This window comes from Lactuca saligna, chromosome 4, assembly GCF_052625555.1.
Source record: "Lactuca saligna cultivar CGN05327 chromosome 4, ASM5262555v1, whole genome shotgun sequence".
NCBI classification, from domain to species: domain Eukaryota; kingdom Viridiplantae; phylum Streptophyta; class Magnoliopsida; order Asterales; family Asteraceae; genus Lactuca; species Lactuca saligna.
Genome location: NC_136420.1, coordinates 60010438 through 60035114, shown reverse-complemented (window position 1 = coordinate 60035114; position 24677 = coordinate 60010438). Strand labels below are relative to the sequence as shown.

General features: G+C 35.0%; 1 protein-coding gene across 1 annotated transcript; it reads left to right on the top strand.

The window, feature by feature from the left end:
- Positions 1–21394: 21394 nt before the first annotated feature.
- Positions 21395–23038, top strand: LOC145041970 (uncharacterized). The gene is made up of 4 exons (XM_078990236.1): positions 21395–21698; positions 22351–22473; positions 22546–22665; positions 22808–23038. Exons 1-4 carry the CDS (start codon positions 21662–21664, stop codon positions 22870–22872), a joined length of 345 nt encoding a protein of 114 aa, XP_078846362.1. The 5' UTR covers positions 21395–21661; the 3' UTR covers positions 22873–23038.
- Positions 23039–24677: the final 1639 nt, after the last annotated feature.

Below are 24677 nucleotides of genomic sequence, written 5' to 3'. Positions count from 1 at the left end.
TTTATGCTTGGATTGTTTAAATATTGTTTGGTAGCTTTTTAGTGTTCTTCTTGTCCCAAGAGCCCCAATATTGTGCATGCTTTTTTTGGATGTGTTTGGCTGTCCTTTTAGACCCACAGATGGGTCTTAAGTCATAAAAATAAGGTCACTTTATCTAGTTTGGTTCCTTGTTCTTTGTAGGAGGTCTTAATGGATTAAGACCATGTATTAAGGACTTTTTGGACAACTAAAGTCTTGAAGTTTGAGACTTTATGGTTCTAGAGTGTTTTTGAGTCATGGATCTGAAGTTTGAGCTTAAGTGCTTAATCCATTAAGCACTTTTGAAAGTTTTAAGCCATGTGAGGGTACGCCCCGCTTAAAGCAACATACGCCCCACATACTGAGTCAACCACCCTATAGGTGGTCTATGCGAGGCGAAGTATGCCCAACGTACTGAAAGGGTACGCCCCGCGTACGAGTTCTGTTTGGGTTTCGGACTTTGGGCTTCAGGTATTGGGCCATTTGTTAGGCTTTGATACTTAGGCCCTAATGGACTATATGGATAAGTGTATTTTGGGCTAATTAGAGGATCAAACCTTTGTATAAGACCCAATAAGGGGTTTGGGCCCACTTTGGAAAATTGGGCCAGTCATGGACCTTGAGGTAATTTGAGCATGTTGGATCAAAGAATTGGACTTGGGCCTTGGCCCAGTTAGGGAACCGATAAAATGGACATTTACCCTAAGTATGGATCCTTAGTCAAGAATAGTATTCCAATTGTTAATTGGATGATTGTTTACTGTTATAGTTCAGGATTTTCCGTGAGTCAGCAGTCATAGGTTTTAGTGCAGTTTGACATTGTGAGGTGAGTTTTCCTCACTATACGTTCGGGTTAAAGGCACCAAGGATGACCCATTGATTTGATAACCTGATATTCTTGATATGTTAAGTATGGTATAGATATGCATGTTAGTTTTGATATGCTAGTCTGGTAGATCTATATGACTACCTGTGATACTGTCTGTTTATCTGTATATGACATTATCTGTTATATGTCGACATACTGTATGGGTTGGGTTGAGGTTGTACTACTCCGTGTTGTAGCCAACGAACCATGGAGTATACCAGATATGAGTTGAGGGCCAGGGAGGGGATGCCAGACTCATACCGAGGACTCATGAACATTCTAGATATGAGCCGAGGGCCGGCAAGGGCATGCAAGACTCGTACTAAAGGCTAAAAGGTGTTCAGTCTAAGAACTGACCAGGCCGGGGAGAAAGCTGTGGATGAAAGGCCTAATATGCTCAAGAATCATATTAAAGTGATATTTCTAAATAACATATGATACTAATGGGTCACATGTCACACCCCCAAACCGGAACGACGAAAACGTTTGGGGGTGGAGGACTTGATGTACAATATCATAACAATGAATAATAGTAATCAAAGCAAAAAAACAACCATTGTATTAACAATATAGTATTTACATTGTATTCGAATCACAACTGATTTACTCCAAAAGTAAATAGATAAAACAAAGTCTTGAAGTTACTATGCTCCAACTTCTCGGACCCTGTGCGTATATCTGTCTACTAGTTTCCTGAGAATACAATTGGTTTTGAAAGTGTATCAACATTTAAGTTGGTGAGTTCATAAGTATCTTGATTTAGAAAGTAAGTTCTTCGTTCTTTGAAAATATTCATGTGTTTCTCTAGAAAATTCTATATTTTCTTATTAAGTAAATTACCATACTAGTTCCTTCTACGATTACCTAGTGTATACAATTTATATATTGTGACAACCCAATATTTCGAGACAATGTAATGTAACACCAGTCAAATTTAGGTCAAAATATAACTTTCCTAAAATCTTATTTGGGTTAAATAAAGTGGTAGGAATCGTAACAAGGTTTTCATACATATAAAGAACACTAAGTGGGTGATTTCGTGATGCTGAAGGTATCCCCATGGAAAGGCCTTATGCGATTTCGGAAGAAAGGAAAGTTGAGTCCTAGATTTGTTGGTCCTTTCAAAATCATCCAGAGAATTGGAAAGCAAGCATATCGCTTAGAATTGCCTGAAGATTTGGCAGGTATTCATGATGTGTTTCATGTAAGTTATCTGCGCAAATGCTTGAGCATCTACGATGAGATAGTTCCATTACCCGAAGTGAAATTGGATAATAAGTTAAGATATGTTGAAGAGCCTGAAGAAATCGTGAATGAAAGAACAATTAAGCTACGCAATAAAGAAGTAGAATTGGTGTTTGTCAAGTGGAAACACCATCGTGGCCCAAACTATACTTGGGAGAATAAGAATGAGATAAAAGCAAAATATCCCAATTTATTTTAATCAATGTAATTTCGGGATGAAATCCTCAAAAGGAGGAGGTATTTGTAACATACACGTTTTGAAATCGTGTTTTGTAATGAATAAAATTGTGAAATATTATGTAAAATTGAGTGTTGAGTTCTAACAGATGGTTTTTACTAGAAATGAAGTAAAACTATGTTTAGAATCACTCAGAAAATATTGGAAGTCTTATGTGATTCCAATTAAAAACCAAATAGTGAAATTTAGCGAAAATATAAAATTTTAAATAAGTAAAGTTTTATTATTTGATGTTGTAGATAATCTCGTTAGAAACTTGTAGGCGAAAACCTTGTCAAAATCCAAGTTATAACGAAGAAGTTATGACCAACTGAAGATCCGCAACAAAACCGGCACGACACCGAATGACGTAAAAAGTGAGTTTTTAATAAACTACTTTTTAGCCTTAGTAATCTAAATGAAAGTCGTAGTATTTGTTAAACCAAGAAATTCGATAAAAAGAACGCAAAAATCTGACTTCGTATGACGAAGTTATGATTTTTTGCGAAGTTTCAACTTAGCAGTAGACAACTAAAAGCTCGAATTTTAGATCGAGCGATATTTTACCGATACATCCTAAACGAGAATCGAAGGTCTCGTCATTTTTAGTACAACGGTAAAAAGTCTGACGAAAATGGATGTCGGATGAAGAAGTTATGAATTTTTAACGGATTTTCCTGTCCCGGTCTGTTAAAAATAATAATATTAAAAATAAAGTCAAAATTAGCCGACGAAGTCTAAACAAAAGTTGTATAGCATAATTTTAGCTACGCGTGCATATAAATAATGTCAAAAACGGAGTTCGTATGCAAAAGTTATGGATTTTAGAAGTTCGGGGCTCAAAATCCGAGAATTTCGCATGAACAGTGTCGGACACGTCACCTTGCACGGAGCAACAGTGTCACCGGAGACGTGGCCCAAACCGAGACCGACGCGTGTCACCTACCGATTCGACCAAAGTGCGAACCAATCAGCTTCCGACGTGCCTCGTTGCGGTGTCCGAATCTCGCTCCTCCACGTCTCGCTTACCCGCCTCGCAGCCGAGCCTCGCAGCGGGCCTCATGGCCTTCGCTTCTCGCGCCACCTGCCCCTCGCTGCTGACGCCACCGAGCTGCTTTGCTGCTTGCTTCCCTCCCAAACCGACTCCGAACGTCGGCCCTATATAAAGGGGGCTGCGAGACCTTTCGACTAAAATTCCAAAATTGACAATTTTAACCCCTCTTTCCATATTTTCACTATTTTGACTTTTCCCGAAGCTCCGATATCAATTTTAGCACCCGAAACACACCCCGAGACCCCCGAGAATCCCGAAATTTTATCTTTTCAGTTTTGAAGCCTACCTTCGCAGAGCCCGGTTTTCAATTAAGCTCCCGGTTTTCAACATAGAAAGACATATTTAAAGCCGAAGTGCTGTCCAAATTACTATTTTAACCCCCGGTTAACTTAAGGTGAGTTCAATATATAGGAACAATTGTATGTTATGTGTTATATGTGCTATGTGCTTTTCAGTGTTATTATTCTGAGTTATTTTCTCGTGTTATTCGCTATGTTTATAGCAATTGTAATACCTTTGACCATGTGATCAGTGAAAGGACTTAGATTCACATTGGTACTGGTACGTAGCCTCTGGCCATGTAGAGCATGTCTTCGTAAGAGAATGACTTCTATTATATGGCATTGGCAAATGGTTAGACAGGACTATAAGCCTGAAATCTAACAAGATGTTAATCAGAAATTTCATGTCTTCTATGCCATTTGGGCCAAAGCTTTAGTGATGTAAATCAAGAATTGAAAAGTATATCTTTGAATAAAGTCTTTGATTGATATGAACGCTAGTCACATGATCTCACATACATCTTGTTGTTCCTCTTTGCTTTTGCCACATTGAAGTATATATATGGCATAACATTATATTGTATCTATTTTTGAACTCACTAAGCGTCACCGCTTACCCTATCAATGTTTAACATTGCAGGTGATAAATAATTAGTATGTTTACATACTATTGAAAGATGTAGAATAGTTTGTAATAGTACTTTTGTACTACAGTTTATGTTTGTATAAATTACAATATCCTGGGTAGTTATGTAATATATATATATATATATATATATATATATATATATATATATAACACTTTGTAATAGATGGTTTGTATCCAATAGTTTGTACTCTCTTTATCAATGTAAAATATTGCTTTTATGAATATGCAAATAGCATGTTTTGGAGTAATAATATTGTGAAGTATGAAAGTTTGGGTCTTTCAAAAATACGAAAGTTGGGGTCTTTCAATAGATGAGATCAAACATATCTAATTAAATCTGTTATTAGTGATCTCATAAATCCAGGAATTATATAACAAGATATAACTGATAATTGATATCTACCGAGTTGAATTCAAATAGATGGGATAAATGATACCTAACCATTTATTTGTTTTGCAACTTGGATCCTAGACTTTGATAATTAATGTTTTTGGAAACTAAAAGGGTATTAATTATTAAAGATTAAAGATTGAAAATACTAAATGAATTTTGTTAAATTTTTATAGTTAAATAATCCATTCTCATTATCATGAATTGTCATTTTCTTTAATGACATAATGAAACAGTAACATTCAATATATACAACTTCAATGAATGAGTCCATGTATTAAGAGACAATCTCGTGAGAGATATGAAATTGTATACACTTAAGGGACCCAGTCCTAAACTATTTGCTTTGAGGAATTAAACCTGAACATGATAACTAGTAAAGGCATCACCGTAATGCTTAAGATGTTTCTAACATCAAACTAGGAATAGTTATTCATGACTTCTAGGAAGTCTTGGATAATTTAAACACATATATCTGATGATATAACAGGTGAAGCAATATTCCAATAAATACAGTGATATTTTATTTAAAACTAGTTTAAACATTGGAATAATGCGAGGCTAAAAGAATCACTTTGTGTGATCCAGTAGGGCCATGTTTTATGGACTGAACACCTTTAAGCCCAAGAAATCTACTAAAGCCCACATAGATGGATCTTGCTTCATTTGTGAAGAAACTGGACAGTGGAAGAGGATTTAATCCTCTTATTTGGAATGAAAGTTTGGAAGAGACTAGTACTTATAGTATCTACTAGATAGAACTCATACTTTTCATATAACACTTAGGTACTTGGTACTTAAATCTTAATCTAATATTTGTAAATATCTTGCAAATATTTATTGAAGAGTAACCAATTTGAGCACAATCAAGTTGGAACTACACTCTAGGAGTTTAGTTTATTATTTATGCTTAGAACATAAATTGCTTGTAATGTAAAACAATATTTGTTTTGGAACAAAGTATGTTTTAATTTAACATGTCTAAATTTATGTCTCAGTTATTTTATTCAAATGTTTGATCATTTACTTAATCGTTTTTCATAACGATAATATTCATATTCTGAAATGATTAACTTCTATTTATGAGACTAGATCTCTTAATTGACTTATGAAGTAAATATCAACATTTTATAAATAAAATTAAGTTCTGCATGCAATCACTTTTTACTTCAACCTGTTTTAAGCCAAACTCATATTTGACATTGTTATCTTTATTATATAAATGACATTCACATATTCCAACTTCAAGAAAGGGATCTTTGAAGGAAAATAATGTAGTTTATTTGACATATGTGAACGTTATCTATATGTAAAGGATTCCTAATGACATTTTCACTAAGGCGTAGAGAAAATGATTAAGGAACTATACACTTTGATGTATGACTTCTTTTCTAATGACTGTTTGAGATTAAGCACAAGATACCAAATCAACTTTGTTAACAACATATAGTAGTTTCAATTATATTTTAAGTGGTAAAACATAATTATGAGGTCTTGGTTGAAGGTTTCAAAAGTTGAGATGCAAACCGGTAAGAACCATCTAAGGCCTTAATGATAATAATGGATGAATTAAATCTTACTTGGTATGATTTGCTTTCTAATCGGTAGAAATGTCCTCCTTTAATCTTTTTTTTTTGGGATAAAACTTCAATCACTATTTATTGTATCTTGAATACAAATACCAACTAATAAGTAGTTAAAAACTTTATAAGATTTAGTATGGAAAGACTTCATCTTCATATTACTTAATGTTTTATGGATTTAAAGCCTATGTTGGACTAAAGCTTCTAAACCAAAAAATCTACTAAATACATATTTGTATAATACTCTAAATGTGGCTTAGATCATCATATCAAACCCACCAAGAATAAGTTCTCTTATTCCTATGAAAGTTAAGTTAGTAGAAAGCAAGCTTCTAATGACAAAGTAAGTGGGATGTACATGGAACTTGAAGCAGCTTAAGAACGATAACCATATGTAGTAATAGTTGGTACTAGTTTTAAAAAGGATTGTTAAACTTGAATAATAGCTATTCACAAACACAAATTGTTCACATTAATGGTAGAAATCATATATGACTTGAGAAATATGGAATCTCTCATTGATGAGGTTTTATTGATGATTTCTGGAAAATCCTTCAACTAACACGATGCTATGTCAGATCTCGAATTTGATAAATGACTTAGTGTCATGAACATGAGATATAATCCATGTATGAGAATCAAATACGGGCTTGATTAAAGTTTATACCTATAGCATGGCTAGAAGGAGTAAATGATTCTTCTAGAAAGAATAAATTATATGGATATATAACCATACACATTTAAAGCAAGACTTGTAGTAAAAGGATTCTCTTATAGTCATGTCATTGACTGTGATCCTCATCATACTCATGACATTGACTGGGATCAAACATTTTTCACAAGTAGCTATGATTAGATCAACAAGGATATTATTTGCTATAAATTCATATTCTTAATATGAGATATACTAAATAGATTTCAAGAAAGACCGCTTTTCTTAATAGACATCTATTGGAAGATAGCTATATAGATTAGCCTAGATGTTTTCTTAATCCATGTTATCCTAACAAAATGTGTAGAACTTGAGATCCACTAGTGGATATAAATCAAACATCTCAATGTTGCAATCATCATTCTAATGTAAAACTACAAGGTATGTTTTTATATCAAAATGAATAGAACATGTGTGTTTACTAAGAACTAGTGGGAGCATAGTGAAATTCCTAATCATGTATGGATAAGACATACTTAATCATTTTGAAATCACATTCTGACTAAGCAAGGTCGTTTTCACCTTGACTTGGAAAGCGTTTCTAAAATGAAAGACTTAGGAAGGAGAAGATACATTCTTGGAATATAAAATCTATACGCGATAGATAAAATGAATGTTAAAAGTTTCATGTCCTTATATATATATATATATATATATATATGTGTGTGTGTGTGTGTGTGTGTGTGTGTTTGTATATATATATATATATATATATATATATATATATATATATATATATATATATATATATATTGACAATATCTTGAAAGAGACCAAGACACACGATTCTTTTGGAGAATTCTTGGCATTGTCATATGACATCATTTTGAGCTAGCCTCAAAAGTACATAGCTCATAGGGTTGAACTATATGAAATGATTTATATTCTATTTGCTTGGCAAATGAATTCATCATTTACACCATATTATGCAATAGATATGGTATTTGATCATGTTGTGCGCATGTCATAGGATACTAATTGAATACATGGTTAAGTCATTGGACGACTATGAGTGCATTCTAAGTGTACTTTAGAAGAACTAAGAGAATGTATATGAGACAATCAGTTTAGAAAGGATCTTTATGGAAAGATCTACACAAGATGTTAATTTATAAACAAATACAAATAATTATGAATAATAATTGGATTTTTGACTTCATTATGGAAGGAAGAGTAAGTTTTGTCGGAATGAGGTCCAAGCAAAGCATAATGACACAATCTAGTACAAAATAAGAATACACTACTTTAGAAGTTGAATTCAAATATGATTGGATGAATGGAATCATTGAAAAACTATGTTGATTTTTTCCATTCGAGGATCACATAGAAATCTTTTTCACTTTGAGAGTATACTTAATCAAGCTAAGGGACTCTATGTCACGAAAGAACACCAATCATATGTCCAAGATATTTAACTATACCTAGTGTAAAGTTAAGTATGAAGATGATAGTATTCACAAAATTCACACAAATTAAATTTTGACAGATCCATTGATAAAGTCATTCATTGAGCTAAGTATGAATGGTCACACTTCAGCTGTAAGACTTTATTATTCTAGAAATGGGTTTTTTGATTTGGATTTAGTATTTGGATATTGGAACATTATAACAACAACTATTATAAAATGTTATGATATATTGGGATATAGTCGTCACATTAATACTTCTTGTGTTCTATATTAATATGTTTAATCCGTGAATAATGTTATTCTATATGTTTATAGTCGGTTATAGTTATGGGAGCAATTATGAAGTAAGACTAATATGAATTGGATTAGTTGACTTTCACTGGACGAATGTAGGCAAGTGGTTGTAACCAATTTTCATAGGTACTTGTCAGAGAACTAGTATTGAACTGACCCGCATCAATATCATCTCATAGATCGTTATCATGAATGATACTTGATTAAAAGGTACTATCTTTATATCCTTAACACTTGAGATATATAGTGGGACTTAAGTGTAGGGAGTACTATGCTTGATATGGTCAAATGCTGTTCCATAAACGGGAAGTTATAAAAGCCATTTTCAGGTATGGTCTGAACTATACAAGAGGCTTATGTAGTCAAGATGAGTTTTTTCCTCTTATGTGTTGAGAGTTAGACATCTAAGGTGCCTTACCAAAAGTTAAACAACTAATGAGATTGATCATGATCCGCATCTCATGTTCAACATGATGTATGTAGGGGATAATTGATAAACTTACCTTATACACCAATTATAGCTTTGAGCTTTTTTGGGAATTGGGCATTGATAGAATGGCACAAACAGTTGTATGGTCTTAGGGGCAGTGAAATGTTGTTAGACGTTCACCACTGTCTATATCAGTCTAATATGAGTCTTGTGCAAGTGGGAGATTGAAAGGCCTAGTATGCTCAAGAATTATATTAAAGTGATATTGCTAAATAATATATGTTACTAATGGGTCACATTAACAACAACTTGATACAATTTATTATTTATCAGAAACTGATTTTAATAAATATTCAATAAAATTCTTATAATTAAATTGGAATTATTTTCTTCATGGAAATAATAATTTTCATTAGCAAGTAACATTATATTATTTCATATAGTATGAATTAATATGGCATGCACAACTTTTTGGACTAGTTTAAACCTTTTGTCTTTTACATAAAAGACAAAATTTATATTTTATAAACATTGAGCTTATAAAATTTAAACTAACTTTTTTCTTCTTTATGCAATTTTCGATATATGCATAAAGGGAAGAAGTGTATGACTTGTCTAATCATGCTTTAAAGGCATGGGAGACATGCTTATGACAATGGGGTCAAATTTGCTTAAAGTGCTAAGGACTAATGGTTAATAACTTCATTTGATGCATATAAATAAGAGGGCTTGCATTTGGCAAGAGTGCTCATTTCTTCCTTGAGGCATACGGCCAAAAGTTCCTCTTCTTCTCTCATTCTCTCTAGTTTTGCTTTGAAGACTTGGAGATTACTTGCATTTATACTCTCTTGAAGTTCATACTTTGGTTAGGAACTTCAAGCTTAAGAGTTTAAGAGTTTTGGACTAGCATCTACATCAAGTAGAGTCATTATTGGTATCTCAAAGGTTCCACATTCTTCATCAACTTCCAAACCTCCCAAGAGGACCCAAATGACTACAAAGGTTGTTATTTCTTCACCTCTTCTTTGGTTGGTGTTTAAATCTTTCTATAATTTGCAAGGAGATCCTTGAATTGTGCTTCAGGTACCTCAAAGGATCACGACAAGGCGAAGGCGTGATCGTGAACCTCCTCATGTTTTCATTTTACGATTCTGGGATTTCTCTGATGTGAAACTTATTTTGAAAACAATTTGTAAACAATGATGGTTTTGGGTTTGTTTAAAAAGTTTAAAATTCTCAAGAATTTTATGAATGTTACATAGCCTGAAACCATAGATCCATAGGTTTCATGTACACTTAGGTATATCGTAATTTTGATTTTTCCGCTACATAGTTTAGAGTGTATTTGATGCGTATAAAACCTAACATTAGATTCGCCGAAGCTCTCCCAACCCACCAACAAAATTTGATGGATTCCCAACCCATCTTACCTCCTTATAAATTGAACCACCGACGACCTGCGCTTACCAATATTAGTGTTCCATCACTAGTCAATCCCAATGATCGCATAACTCTTGAAATCCATATAAATACCCCCCCCCCCCCAAATCTCAGCAAGTCTGACAACCCTAATCACTTCCTATAATATAACACCCAAATCTTTAAGTCCTTTATGCTGGTGACAAAGACCATAACCCTTGAGATAAATAAATTCCCCTGGCACTTCCAATAACCAACCAAGCTCATGCGATTGCCACCACCGTTTTCTCGCCACCACTCCTTCCCTAGCAACGGTATGGTTGAACCCAAAGGTTATTCCATAGACGACCACCGATCCTACTAGATCAAATGCTAGAACAACTGAACTCTGCCTTCATTAGAGAACTAACCTTTTAATCTGACCAAAGACCTTCCAACGATACCCATGGTTTGACTACATCAACGAATCAGAATAACAACCAAACAAAAAGAAACCCACCCAACAATATACGACCCACTATTGACTCTTGGTTTGCAAAAACACATATGATAATTCTTTATAATATAACCCAAAAAATAACAAAGAGCTAAACCAAAGATCATGCTTACCCAAACCAATACAAAATTCCAAAGCAATATAAATACTGATAGCAATCAAGAAGAAATCAAAAGATAACATACCCACAATAGCACCTGTTGGAACAATAGCTTCCCCTAACTGACACTGTAATGATCGGATCCTCTCTACTAGGGATCCTGCCCTACCAGAGCAGGTTCACTCACTAATCCGCCCTCAACATCGGACAATCGACCTTCTTGTGGCCCACTTGGTTACATTGTAAACATAACGGGCTTGTCCCTTAAGGACAATCCCAACTGACATGACGAATCCTTCCATACTTGTATCGGCCCATGCCCCTAGATTGATAAACCTTATCGTGCTGCTTCCCGCATGTACTGTACTGACCCCAGCCCTGCTGGCCCCTCAGTCGCTGATCTGAAGTCTTGGGTCTCTTCACAGGACCCTCAATTACCTGCACATGCTATGTCTCCCTATTCCCTAGGTGATCCAAATTGATCACCTGCTCACGGGCTCTAGCAATCATATCATTCAGGGTCTTGCATCCTGAAATACTCACAAACTCCCTGATGTCATCCCTCGACATATCATGATACCTTATATTCTTCATTTCCTCATTTGTTACATACTGTGGAACCAATAGAGCCCTCTCTCGAAACTTAGTAGCGATCTCTACAACAGTCTCCGTAGTCTAACGAATGTCCTAAAACTCCCTCGTCAACTGCTGCACCTTAATAGCCGGTGCGAAATCAACCCTAAACAGGGTCACAAACTCATCCCAAGACATCGTCTCTAGGGCATCACCTCCCAAGGCGAAGTCTACCTCCTCCTACAAATCTCGAGCTTTGTCTTTCAAAAGATAGGAAGCAAATATGACCTTCAACCCCCCAGGACAGAAACTCGTCTGAAAAACATTAGCCATACCCATTAACCACCTCCTACTGGCAATGAGGTCCTTCTCCCCAAAGAACGTTGGATTTCCACAAGCACGAAACTCACGGAAGGAAAGAGTGCGAGCCCCAACAATCGCCAAAACCTTAGCACAAAATGCGCCCAGACTGTCATCCAAAATCTCCAAAATCCCCTCCTTTCCATTCCAAATATCATATGAGTCTGATCCACAATACCATGGGTAATCTTCGACGAGATGAACTCCCGAATCTGCTCGCTAATCGGCTCAGTACCTGCACCTGAGCTAGAACCAGAACCTGAACCTCCTTCCTAAGTGATCATCACCAAACTGAAAAATAACATGCAATGATTAGAATATACCCAAAGATCCTTATCCCACAGGTTTCCTAAATTCTCCGAAACTTTCCCCGATTCAAGTATCGATCCTGTGCTTTTAGTAGTACAGGCCCAATACTACTTTCCACACCTATCCATACTTTCCTCAAGAATCATCACATATCCTCTAAGTCACATTCTCAAACTGTACTCTAATTGATCGCTAGACAACACAACTAAACCCACTGAAGCACTTCCTAAGCTTTCATAGGTTCCCGACCTCACCCTGCCATCAGCTGCTGAAGAACTCCCAATAATGTTAGTTAACCACTTTAAGAATACAATCACATACAACAAAGCTTAGATAATCCTTTAAGTAACAGACTCATCCCTACAATGGTTGGATTCAGACAGAGCTGCGCAATCGGGTCAAATCCATCACTCTGAGATTATTTAACCTAAGCAAAATGTGACTTGACATATTCACTTGGTAGCTAACCCAAATCACTAGGAGTCCCACAAAACACAAAGCAAGCAACATTCTAGCACAAAAAAATCTAACCAACATGCCAACTAATCAAGCCATTCTATCTGATTATCTAAAAAACATACTAGCATGCAATCCTAAAGCTCAACAATCAGGCATATGAAGGCATCTCTCCTAGCATGAAATATTGAGCAGATCCTTAGTCATAATCTAGAATGAAATTCTCATACCATATAATCATAATAATCATGTATGGATATTTTAGGAATCACTTACTTGAGCTCAGCTCATTGCACACACCACACCCCCTTTTGTTTGTATAAAATATTTTTTGTAGTTTATTCTTTTTTTTTTTCAAAATCTTCTTAGAAACTCCCTTTCCTTTTAAGAAAAATTACAAATTCCTCATTTTGAGATTAGTCACACCCGAGAGTGTGCCCAAATCCCTCAAACCAAGGCTCTGACATCAACTTGTAACATCCCAAACTTTCAAGGTAAAAATTTCATTTTTAACACAATCAAAACACCCATTTATCTTTTAAAAAAACATTTAGAAGTATTTCATAATAAAATAGTTATTAGAGTACAATCCTAAAATCACAAAGTTTTGGAAAAACATGGGTGTATGCACTGCAATCAAGCCGGACCCTTCCCTTTTGAACCAGAAATACCTGAAACCATAAAAAAGAAATCGTAAGCACAAAGCTTAGTGAGTTTCCCAAAATACCACATACCATACATACAATGGAGAATGCTATGTGCCAACCATAGTCTTGTTATTATGCCATGAGTCGTATCATGGTCTATCCTTGCCAGGCTAGGGGCTAATACCCTGGTTTTTACAGACAAGTGTCGAGAGCCACCTCCCGGTCTTCCATGCAAGCATCACAAAGAAAACAAGAATACAATCTACAAATGATAACCTACTTAACCGCCAAGGTCTGAACTTTGGTCTTACATACAGATTTTCCAGGAGCCACCTCCGAGTCTTTCATACAATACCAAGGGTCACCCCTTGGTCTTTCAATAATACATAAGCCAATGGTGTCACACCCCCAAACCAGAACGGCAGAAACGTTCGGGGGCGGAGGACGTCATATTCAGTATCATAACAGTTCATAGAAAGGAAAGTACACACAACCATATATATTAAAGTTTCCAAGATGTTTACATAATTGTATTCATTACACGTTCAAAAGATAAATACATAAACATCATTCAAAAGAAGTAATTAACGCCAGTGCGTTAATCCCAAAAGTTGATTCCCAAACCTGCTTAGCGGTTCCCTGAGAATACAAGTTAATTCAAAGAAAAAGTGTCAACAATTAAGTTGGCGAGTTCATAAGTAGTTTAGAAAAATTGGATGCCATTCCAAAATGGGTGCATGTTTTCCAGAAAACGTAGTATTTCAAAAGTAAAGAGTTGTGATTTATTGTGTTGAAAGTGAATGTATTAGATCCAGAAAATCCCATATTTTCCCTAATGGTTGAGATACGAGTTGCTGTGTTTTCCAAGAAAAACCCTTATTTTCTTATAAAAGTATGAAATGCATATGAATGTTCGTGTTATAAGTTGTAAATAAATGCACCAGGAAAATCCCTTATTTTCCTAACCTAAATGGCAGTCTCTAAGACCGAAAATTGCAAGAAACCGACGTTCTCGAAAGTTGTGTTATAGTTTTATATAATAAAGCTATACGAAGATCGCATTTGTTAGATGAAGAATAGTTTTAATAGCTACTCGTTCATAAAAGCATAATACCATAATAATTGTATATCCTATGAGTTTTATAACCATACTAAACATAATATGCCTGTAACGACGTTCTTCAGGCGTCGCAGCGTTATGACAATTGTCACCCCAAAAGATGGACTGTAGCTAACAGTCAGGGCGCGGGATCATGACTTCCCGTATAGATCTATACACATTTGACACGTTCTCCGAACGGGAGACTCTGGTTATAGACAGGACTTGCAGCATTACTTTCTAATAAAGAAAAGTAACGTTTGAAGATATACACGTCTCATGGATTCTCAACTAAGCATGTATTAAAGTGATAGTTTTGTATGCACAGTTTATCCTTTTTCACAATGTTTGACAAAGCAAAATCATAAGTTTTTAGAATGTATAAACCGACTTAACAATGAAAGGCAATTTGAAATCATTATATACTTTGTATAAGTCTAATGCACACAAAGTATGACAAGAGTTTTCCATAATAGAAATAAGTTCCAAGTGATTTATTCGATAAAACAAGTGAAGTGAAACTTTATAAAATACACGATAATAACTGTATGTTTACTTGTATTCCCCCCCCCCCCCCTAAAAGAGTATAAAAGCATTTAAATGTATTTAAAGTGTGTTTGAAAGGGGTATGAACTCACTTGATTGATTGAAGAAAGTGTGACGAAAACCGAGCAGAACTTCTACTCGAGAAAGCGGATCTCTCGAGATTCTCGGGAAATCTCGGGAGTCTCGGGAGTGTAAAACTTTCTTCCCACCTTGGATATGAAAACCGGGCCTTTGGGATGATTCCGAGGGTTGAAATGCAGAGCTTCGGCACGAGAAAGGAAGGAAATTAGCAATTTTGGCCGGCACCCTCGCATCCTTTTTATAGGGGTCTGAGGGGTTGCGTTACGCGGGGCGTACTAGAGTACGCGCTGCGTACTCATGCATCATGCATGAGCGCATCCTCGGTCGAAACATTAGAGCGACGTGGACGAACCGGAGCCTAGCATCCGAGTACACTGGGCGTACGACGGTATGCTGGGCGTACGAGGGATCAGACCGGTGACTCCTTCTTCGGATAATACCGGGCTTTAATTTAATTTATATTTAAATTAATTAACAAACTTCAAAAATTCATATCTTTCTCATACGAACTCCGTTTTCGACGTTCTTTATATCCACGCGAAGGTGAGACTACGATCTACAACTTTCATTTAGACTCCGTCGGCTAGTTTTGATTTTATTTTTAATATTATATTTTTAATAGGTCGGGACAGGAAAAGTCCGTTAAAGTTCCATAACTTCTTCATCCGACGTCCGTTTTCGTCAGACTTTTTACCGTTGCGCTAGAATTGTTGATCCCTTTGATTCTCATTTAGGTTGTTTTGGCCAAAAGTCTCTCGATCTCTATTTCGAGTTTTTAGCTGTCTACTGCTATATCTGTAACTTACAAAAATCACAACTTCCTCATACGAAGTCAGATTTGGACGTTCTTTTTATATACGGTTACGGTTTGACGATATCTATGATTTTCATTTAGACACCTAAGGTCAAAAAGTGTTTTGTTGAAACTTTGCGTTTTTACGTAACTTCGTATTGCCGGTTTTTGTCGGGAAACTTAGAATGGTCATAACTTCTTCGTTATAACTCAGATTTTAGTGTTCTTTATATGTATGAAAACCTTGTTACAATATCTACCACTTAGTATACTTAATTACGGTTTTATAAAATTTTAAATTTTGACCTGAATTTTGCTGTTGTTACAAATGGGCTGGTATTGGTGCCTTCAACCCATAGTACAGAGAGGAGTCTCACCTCAGACAACTGAAACCCATAGATAAATCTCTGACTGCAGATACACTAAATCTCCGTGTTATCAATCAAAAATAACATCTAATTACTAATTTGATCCTGACTCACACTAAGAGTGAAAAATAGGGTAAAAGACCTTTTTTTTCCTTTCCTGAACTTGGCCCAAGTCCAAGGCCCAATCCAAATGTCCAAAAAACCCAAAATTTAAAATAATCACCCAAAGCCCAAATATAGTTCCAATTTCCCAAATTGGGCCCAATCCCTTTCATGGTCCTTCATCCAAGAGAATCCATTAAAATCTCAATAGCCCAACAATAGGATCTAGATGGCCTAAAAAGCCCCAAGACAACCAAAGTCCAACATAGCACAAAACCGAGAGGCCAAAAAGACCGAAACCCAAACTGTTGAGTACGTGGGGTGTGCTCAGCTCGTACGCTCAACGTACTAGCTTGAGGGCTTGTACGCGCAACGTAACTACATGTAAGCTCAGCGTACTTCACCATATTGAACTACTTCTCATTTCCATCTCTTAATCGGTTAAGACTTCAACCTAAACTCAGATCTGACTTCCTTAAGGTGGTTTATCACGTAAAGTTGCCAACTTTACATGCATGCATGCCTTAATGGGGCTTTAGATCTTAAAAGAGCTCAATAGATGACTTAACACATGCAGGAGACCAAAACCACCATAAAGTTTGCACCTTTATGCTTAAGAAACCCTTAATGTGTCCAGAACTACAAGGATAAGCTCGATAAACATCATTAGCTCACAAAACCAACCAAAAAGGGACCAAAATGAACATAAACAACCTAAAGAGTAGATCTATAAAATGAGATGCCAAGCTTTGAACTTTATACCTCAAACACCACGAAATGAAGGTGCTAAAGTTGGATCTCAAGGCTCTCCACCAAAGAATGAGTCTTCAAGCTTCTTCTTCTACCACTTCAAGATGCACAACACCCACCAAAAGCTTCTCAATAGCTTAAAAGCACGATACAAAGGCTAAGGAGCAAATTAGGGTTTTCAAGGATATGGAGGTTGGTTAAATATGGCTAAAAGAGGCTAACTTATGGTTTATATATGGTACAAACCCTAAAACTAGGGTTTCAAGATTGCTCACGTACGCTGGGCGTACGTGGATGAGCCTCGTAACCAACCTACGTGAGTACGCCCAATGTACAAAGGAGTACACCCATCATACTCCAACTTCCCTGAAGTTGACAATTCTGCCCCATAGGGACAAAACCGCAAAACCTTACACCTCCAAGGGTCTAAACTGAAAACTATAAAGAATCAAGTGTTAAAAAAACTCAGTTAATGGCAATATGTATTACATGCAATTTCTAAAGTCTATCATACAAATTCATAATATATTACCCAAGTCAGGATGGTTCTTTCCTTTCAACTATTGGGGATGATCTTTGCTTATGCCTAAGCGTGTACTCAAGAATTTTGATGGTTGTCAGAATTTCTAGGCGAATCTACTATCTTAGTGTATTAACGATGTAGTAATCTAACAGAGTATAAGTGACGAGCACCAGACTATTCAAGACAGTCTCATGGAACACAAACATGTTTTAACCTGTAAGTGATGGACCTTGTTCCCATTTGATGTACTCTACATCCTACTGATATGTATTTCATAGAAATGTGTGAAACAATATTGTAAGTAACGATGATTAAGATGATCCTTAGGACAGATCTTTAGGAATGAATATAGAAAGAAACCTACTGACATGTATTGCGTTGAAATTCCTGAGATAGTAATGTCAACAACGATCATTATGATGACCCTTAGGATAAATCGTTAGCGATGAATAAAGAAGAAAACAGGAATGGGTAATCGGGTTAACTGTTTGATAATTAAACATATTAACTATATTATTGTGGGTTGAAAACCCTATGTATTCACCGGGTTTCCCAACCTGACCCACTCAGTTTCTTTGTATCATAGATATCAATACAAAGATATTTTATGTTTGATATGATGAGAGATCAAAGGAAATGTAGACCATTAGATGATCTAAGACCAATAATGATTACGTTTATGCTTGTGTTTCTTGTATCAGATATGGAATCCCAAGTTTTAATAAATCAATGGAAAATATTTCTTTGGAAATACGTTTTTTATGGGACCAATTCCGCATTTATAAATAAACTCTGTTTTAAAATAAGCATAAATAAAAAGAGCTTTTCTGACCGTAAAAAATGGGGATATCACATGCAGTTGGGAAATATGATTGTTAGCATCCCTTCCTACGACACATATTAACTCTCCAATACATAAAACCTTTAATAAACATCCATGCATGTTTATTAATCTTCTATAACTGCCTCTCCAACCTTACTTCATCACCTCAAAACATATGTAAAACTTACTAAAATATTTCTTCCCATCTGGCATATTATTGATATCTATTCTGACTGTTGATCATGGGTTTGATCTCCTTATATCCTCACCATATGACCAAAGCTTGGATAATGCTCAACTAGTGTGCCTTCAATTAATTCAATTGCATGTTTCTTTGCTCTCCTAAATTATCCTATACTCACATCAGTTCTAAAATTCTATTTAACTTCTTCCTGAAGTAGCCTAACACTTATTTTTTGTACGAATTGTGTTATGAAATAGCTTCCAATCCATGCATAGTTAACAATTGAGCCCATTTTGAAATTTCTTGCACAATTATGCTCATCTATAAGCGACTTAATCTGGAAAGACTTTTATTCACTCATCCATGAAGTCCACAGTCTAAACTTGCACTTCCCAGAACAACATTTAACTAAAAGTCTCCTACTATCATTTTTTTGTAACACAATTGATAACCTTTAGCAACAACATATGTTTTAACTATTTAGGACTTTCAAATCTTATACCTAACACATGCTTTTGTTGGAGGAATTAGGGTTTATGTTGGAGATCTGGATACCCCTTGGATCGTGTAAACACTTTCCGAACTGATATTTATAGCCTATGCCTAGGTTGCAAGAAATCTAGCCTTAGATAATCCAAGAGGACACTTTCGAATATAGACACAGAAATCATAAGCCGAATTGCTAGAAGGATTCTATGTTCGTCTGAAGAAAAAAATGCTAATAGTTGTGCCTCTTTTCTCAAAGAGAATAGTCGTTTATATAATAAACGAGATTGAGTTTGCCTCTTAGGGTTGGCCGTCATGGGTTGCTCTGCCCCTTGGACCTCGTTAGGGGCGCTTCCCCTAGACCCCGCCAAAGGGGCGTTACCCCTTTGAAACCCCGGACCCTCGACTTATTGCCGAACCGGATTCTAATTCGATCTTATACATGCATGCACTAAACACAAATCCGTACATATATTAGAGTACAAATTATGAAGCCATTAGCTCACATGTTAGTTCCAATTACATAAAATGACATGGTGACACTAAAATCAACAACATATTTCATTAAAAGTTGTTACATCCTCAAGTATTGCCTCACCTTCGGGAGTACATACTTCAGCTTGCTCATCAAGGACACATTTATGGACATTGACACCAAGATGATCTATATATACATGAAGTACACAACCATAAGCATATCATACTTCAATGAACTCCTGGTAGTCTCTATCATTAGCTATTATCCTCAATCTATCAGGAAAACTAATATCGGGCATTCAAAAACACACATTCACACATTTCTCATTGACGAGTCTTTCAATGAACACGACAAATCATTCTTGTCCATTCTAGCAAAATCGACATCTTTAACCTCTGCTCCGCTCCATTTGAGTAACTGATCACGAGGTACCTCGTAAAAATACTTGCAAAATGAAGATCGATCTTCAAGTAAATGGCCATAGCAAGAATCCAATGGAGAGATTTTTACAAAATACAATAGAAGAAAGGGATAGAAGAAAGTGACTACAAAAGAATATGTCTTTTAGATTCCAAAGGAAGGGTCATGTAGGTCTATTATTGATACATTAGGTGGCATCCGAGTTGGCAGATGATATCCCATCGTTTTAATGACGTGTAACATATAACCGACTCATTAAGAAGAGATATACCAGGTGACTCCTTCATTTTCTAGATAAAAACCAAAAAAAAAAATGAACGTTTTAAACCAAAATATATAAGATACCATATTTTTTCCCTTATACCTTATGCCCACACTTCAACAATTGTAACCAACAACCGATTCAAGAAATGTTTCATCATTCACAATGATAGATATTCCAAAACTCCATAACTATCTCCCACACCACTCCATAAAAAAATGATATTCTAACTTTATCATTTTGTTATTTTCACTTTTATATACTCTAAAACCCCATAACACATCACCCTCACATAAATCATATTCTAACTTTATCATTTTGTTATTTTCGCTTTCATATACTCTAAAACCCCATAACTATCCCCCACTCCATCCCACATAAAATCATATTTTATCATTTTGTTATTTTCACTTTTAATAGAAAAAATCGTGTTTCAAGATGTGAGATTTTAAAGATAAGAAATTACGACTTAATTCACAGAGAATTGCAGATTTATAACCAAAATCTTTTAACATTTTCAAATCAGAGAATTCTGAAAAATACTTTGCAAGATCCATAATCATCATTAAGATTTCGATAATTATTCTATATAATTAAAATTTAAAATTTCGATAAATATATTCTATATAAGTAAACCGGTTAGAAAAATAATTTTCCAAAATAAAAAAAAGAAGAAGATTACAATGATTTTTTTACAAAAAAATATATATATTTTTAGTTAAATATTAACCATTCATCAATTATATCCATCTTGTTTTGGTTATTTTTGTGATTACCCCAAACATTTAAACCTATAGTTTAAAAGGACAAAAGGACATATATGATATTATTCTAGAGTAGATGTGGTCCATGTGGAGGCCACGTGTGTGTATATATAGAAAACTAGGTTGTACCGAGCTGGGTAAAAATGAGCCACGTCATCATCCCGCCCCTTTTACCCCTCTTTCTATCATCCAACTTTTATCAGTTTTTGACAAAGCAACAAACCTAGTTCCAAATTCGGTGCCCATAATCAAATTAGGGCTCCAACTTCCTCCTAATATGTCTCCTTTTATCCAGTAATCATTCATTAGTTTTTAATGTATAGCTTCTTTATCGTAGACCCAGACTATTCTCGAGATTTTGAATAAAATCGTTTCTGGGATCTTCTTATTCTTATCTTAGGAAACTATACCAATTTCGATATAACTTTACTCGCCGGAGATATTTACAGGGGGATAACCGGAGTTTTCAGTATGGGTTGTGCTGGATCATCGCATGCGAAAGGGGACGGTAAACATTCCAATTTCCGAGTTTCTATTGGGGTTTCGATTATTAATTTTTTTGTTGTTGTTGTTGCATGTATCGATTGTAGAAACAAATTTCGCATCTAATGAGCTTGATTGGATTATACTCAATTGACTGATTAATTTAGGTGCTAGGAGAAAAGGGTTTAACTTGTTCTGATTGATCTTTGGGGGTTTTTGATTAAGATGGTTCTTAAATCTTAGTCTACTTGCTGTTGTATTGACTATTATTGAATAATCCTTGCTTGATTTAGGGGCTTTTCAAAGTGTGAATCTATCCTAGGGTTTTTGAAATTCCTAAACAAATAATGATTTTGACATGGAAGCTCTAATTCCTGTTTTGTAGTCTGTATCGCATCAGTTATCTGTATCATATCATATCAACCAATTTTCTGTCAAATGTGTTATATACAATCCAACACAGATGGATCCTATGGATCCAAATAAACCCAATCAAATTATCTAGAAAACAAGTAATTCTAAATTGTTGTCATCTATGACCAATATACATAATTCATTACTTTTATATTTCCTAAGACCTATTTGTCCTTATTTCCTGATTCTTATGTGAACTATAAACATCTTTATTATAAATTTATTCTGATGTTTTCTGGATTCATATAATCATTTTTGAACAGAACCTATTAAAAAGATAACAAAACCAAAACCATGGAAACATACTGAACCAATTACAACAGAGCAGCTTAAGCAGATGCGTGATGAATTTTGGGATACTGCTCCACATTATGGTGGCCGAAAAGGTAATTTATTTATTATATCATCTTATTTCCATTTTATTTATTTATTTATTTATATAATTGTATGATTATTAGAAATCTGGGAAGCCCTTCAAGCAGCTGCAGAGGCAGACTTAACCCTTGCGCAAGCCATAGTAGACAGCGCTGGTGTCATTGTTCAAAAAGCTGACTTGACAGTCTGTTATGATGAGAGAGGTACTTCTTAATTGTGTACTGACAGTACTACTGGGACTGGGATTGGGACTGAGACTGATGGGACAAAAGACGAAAATAGCCCTGGAAAGTTTGTCTGGTGGTGTTGTTTCGATTAATGGTAAAATTATTTTGGACATTGCAGGTGCAAAATATGAGTTACCGAAGTATGTTTTTAGCGCGCCAACAAATTTGATTCGTGACAATTGAGTACGAAGACAATGGGACACATGTTTTTTTTATTAGCATAAAAGACTGGTAAATCATGTATATGTGTTAGTCTTGTTTTTTTTTATGGTTTTGATGTTTAGTAAAGAAACCTTGGTTTGATCTTTTTTATGAAATTGGTATCTATTTACAAGATGTTTGCTAGAAATGTTGTTATGAGTAGTAGTAGTAATAGCTTTTTAGTTGATGTTGATCTTTTGGCAATTAAGTTTTAGAGTAAATTACACAAATGGTCCCTATGGTTTGGAGTAATTTGCGTACTTGGTCCCTAAGTTATTTTTTTAACTCGGAAAGTTCCTACTGTTTGTTTTTGTTAAGCGTTTGGTCTATATTGTTTGTTTTTGTTACGCACTTGGTCCCTATCTTACGTAAAAAGATTAATGTTTAAATATGAAAAAATGGTGTGGTAGATAAGGTAAGGTGATAGGGGTGGAGTTCGGGGTGGAGTTGGGGGTGTGTTTATTTATATAAATTAAAAAACCAATGGCAAAATAGTTTTTTTAGGTAAGATAGGGACCAAACGTGTAATAGAAATAAACAGTAGAGATTTTCCGAGTTAAAAAAATAAGTTAGGGATCAAATGCATAAATTGTCTAAACCATAGGGACCATTCGTGTAATTTACCATAAGTTTTAAACTAATTTGGTTTGGTAAAAATATTTTTTAAAAGCACCATGCTTTGGTACAAAACTATAAGTGGATTGTTTGTTTGTTATTTTTCCATTTTAAATGTGCAACTTTTTTTTATCAATGATTTTCTTACCAAATATTGATTACAAATTATTTTCTATTTTTGGTAACCATGATGTTAGAATTTGACTTAGATAAAATACATGTTGGTAAAAGATGACGCGGCTAACCTTGTAACAAATGGTTTTTTTTTAAAGAAACGTAACAAATGGGTTTGAATAAAGATATTTAGTAAAATCATGTATAAATTTGAGCCCTATAACAAAATGAGCCCATATTTACATGCTCATGATACATGGATAACTTTTCTACATGAGTTGTATGGGGTTTCAAATAAAAAATCAACATAATAGTTTTATTTAATAGCTTTGACTAAATGAAATCCTTTGTGTGACTTGGATAGAAATTACAAAAAGGATGAGATCTTGACTCGGTCAATGTAATGTAGCATGTGGCCCTGATCTACATGGATGGTGAGTGGTTTGAGATACGATTGGATTTCAACTTATTTCTTAATTTTTATAGGGTTTTGATACCCCTAGTACGTAATTTGATAACATAGTTTGATTAATTGTAATTGAAATTTCAACTGTAAACATAAAAAAGAGGTCCCTCTATATCAAGTTTTCAACTTAGCGTTATGCCAAAACAACTCTCTACATTATTTTCCAACCTACAACAACGAAAATGCTTTGACAATACAATACCCCTTCCCAATTTACATAAAATTTTAATAAGTGAATTTTAAAATAAAAAGTTAGTTTGTGATTATGTAGGTGTCACAAACTTTCAAGATTTCAAGGATAAAGCCACAAGTGTGGGAGAAAGAGCAAAATGATGAAAAGTGCGTTGTGAGTGTTGGCCCATTTTCGTGAAATTATCATGTATATGCAATTATGGGTTGATTTGTACCAAAGTCAAAAAAAAAAAAAAAAAAAAAAAAATCAAAGTCGTCGAACTCGTAAAAATGAAGTTTTATGAAGTCATTTTCCATTTGGCGATGGAAAGGTTAGGACATTCAAGATATGTGGGGTTTCATCCATTTTTATGAGCATTTATTGTTGAGCATTTAACTTTCAGAGAGTATTTATGACTTA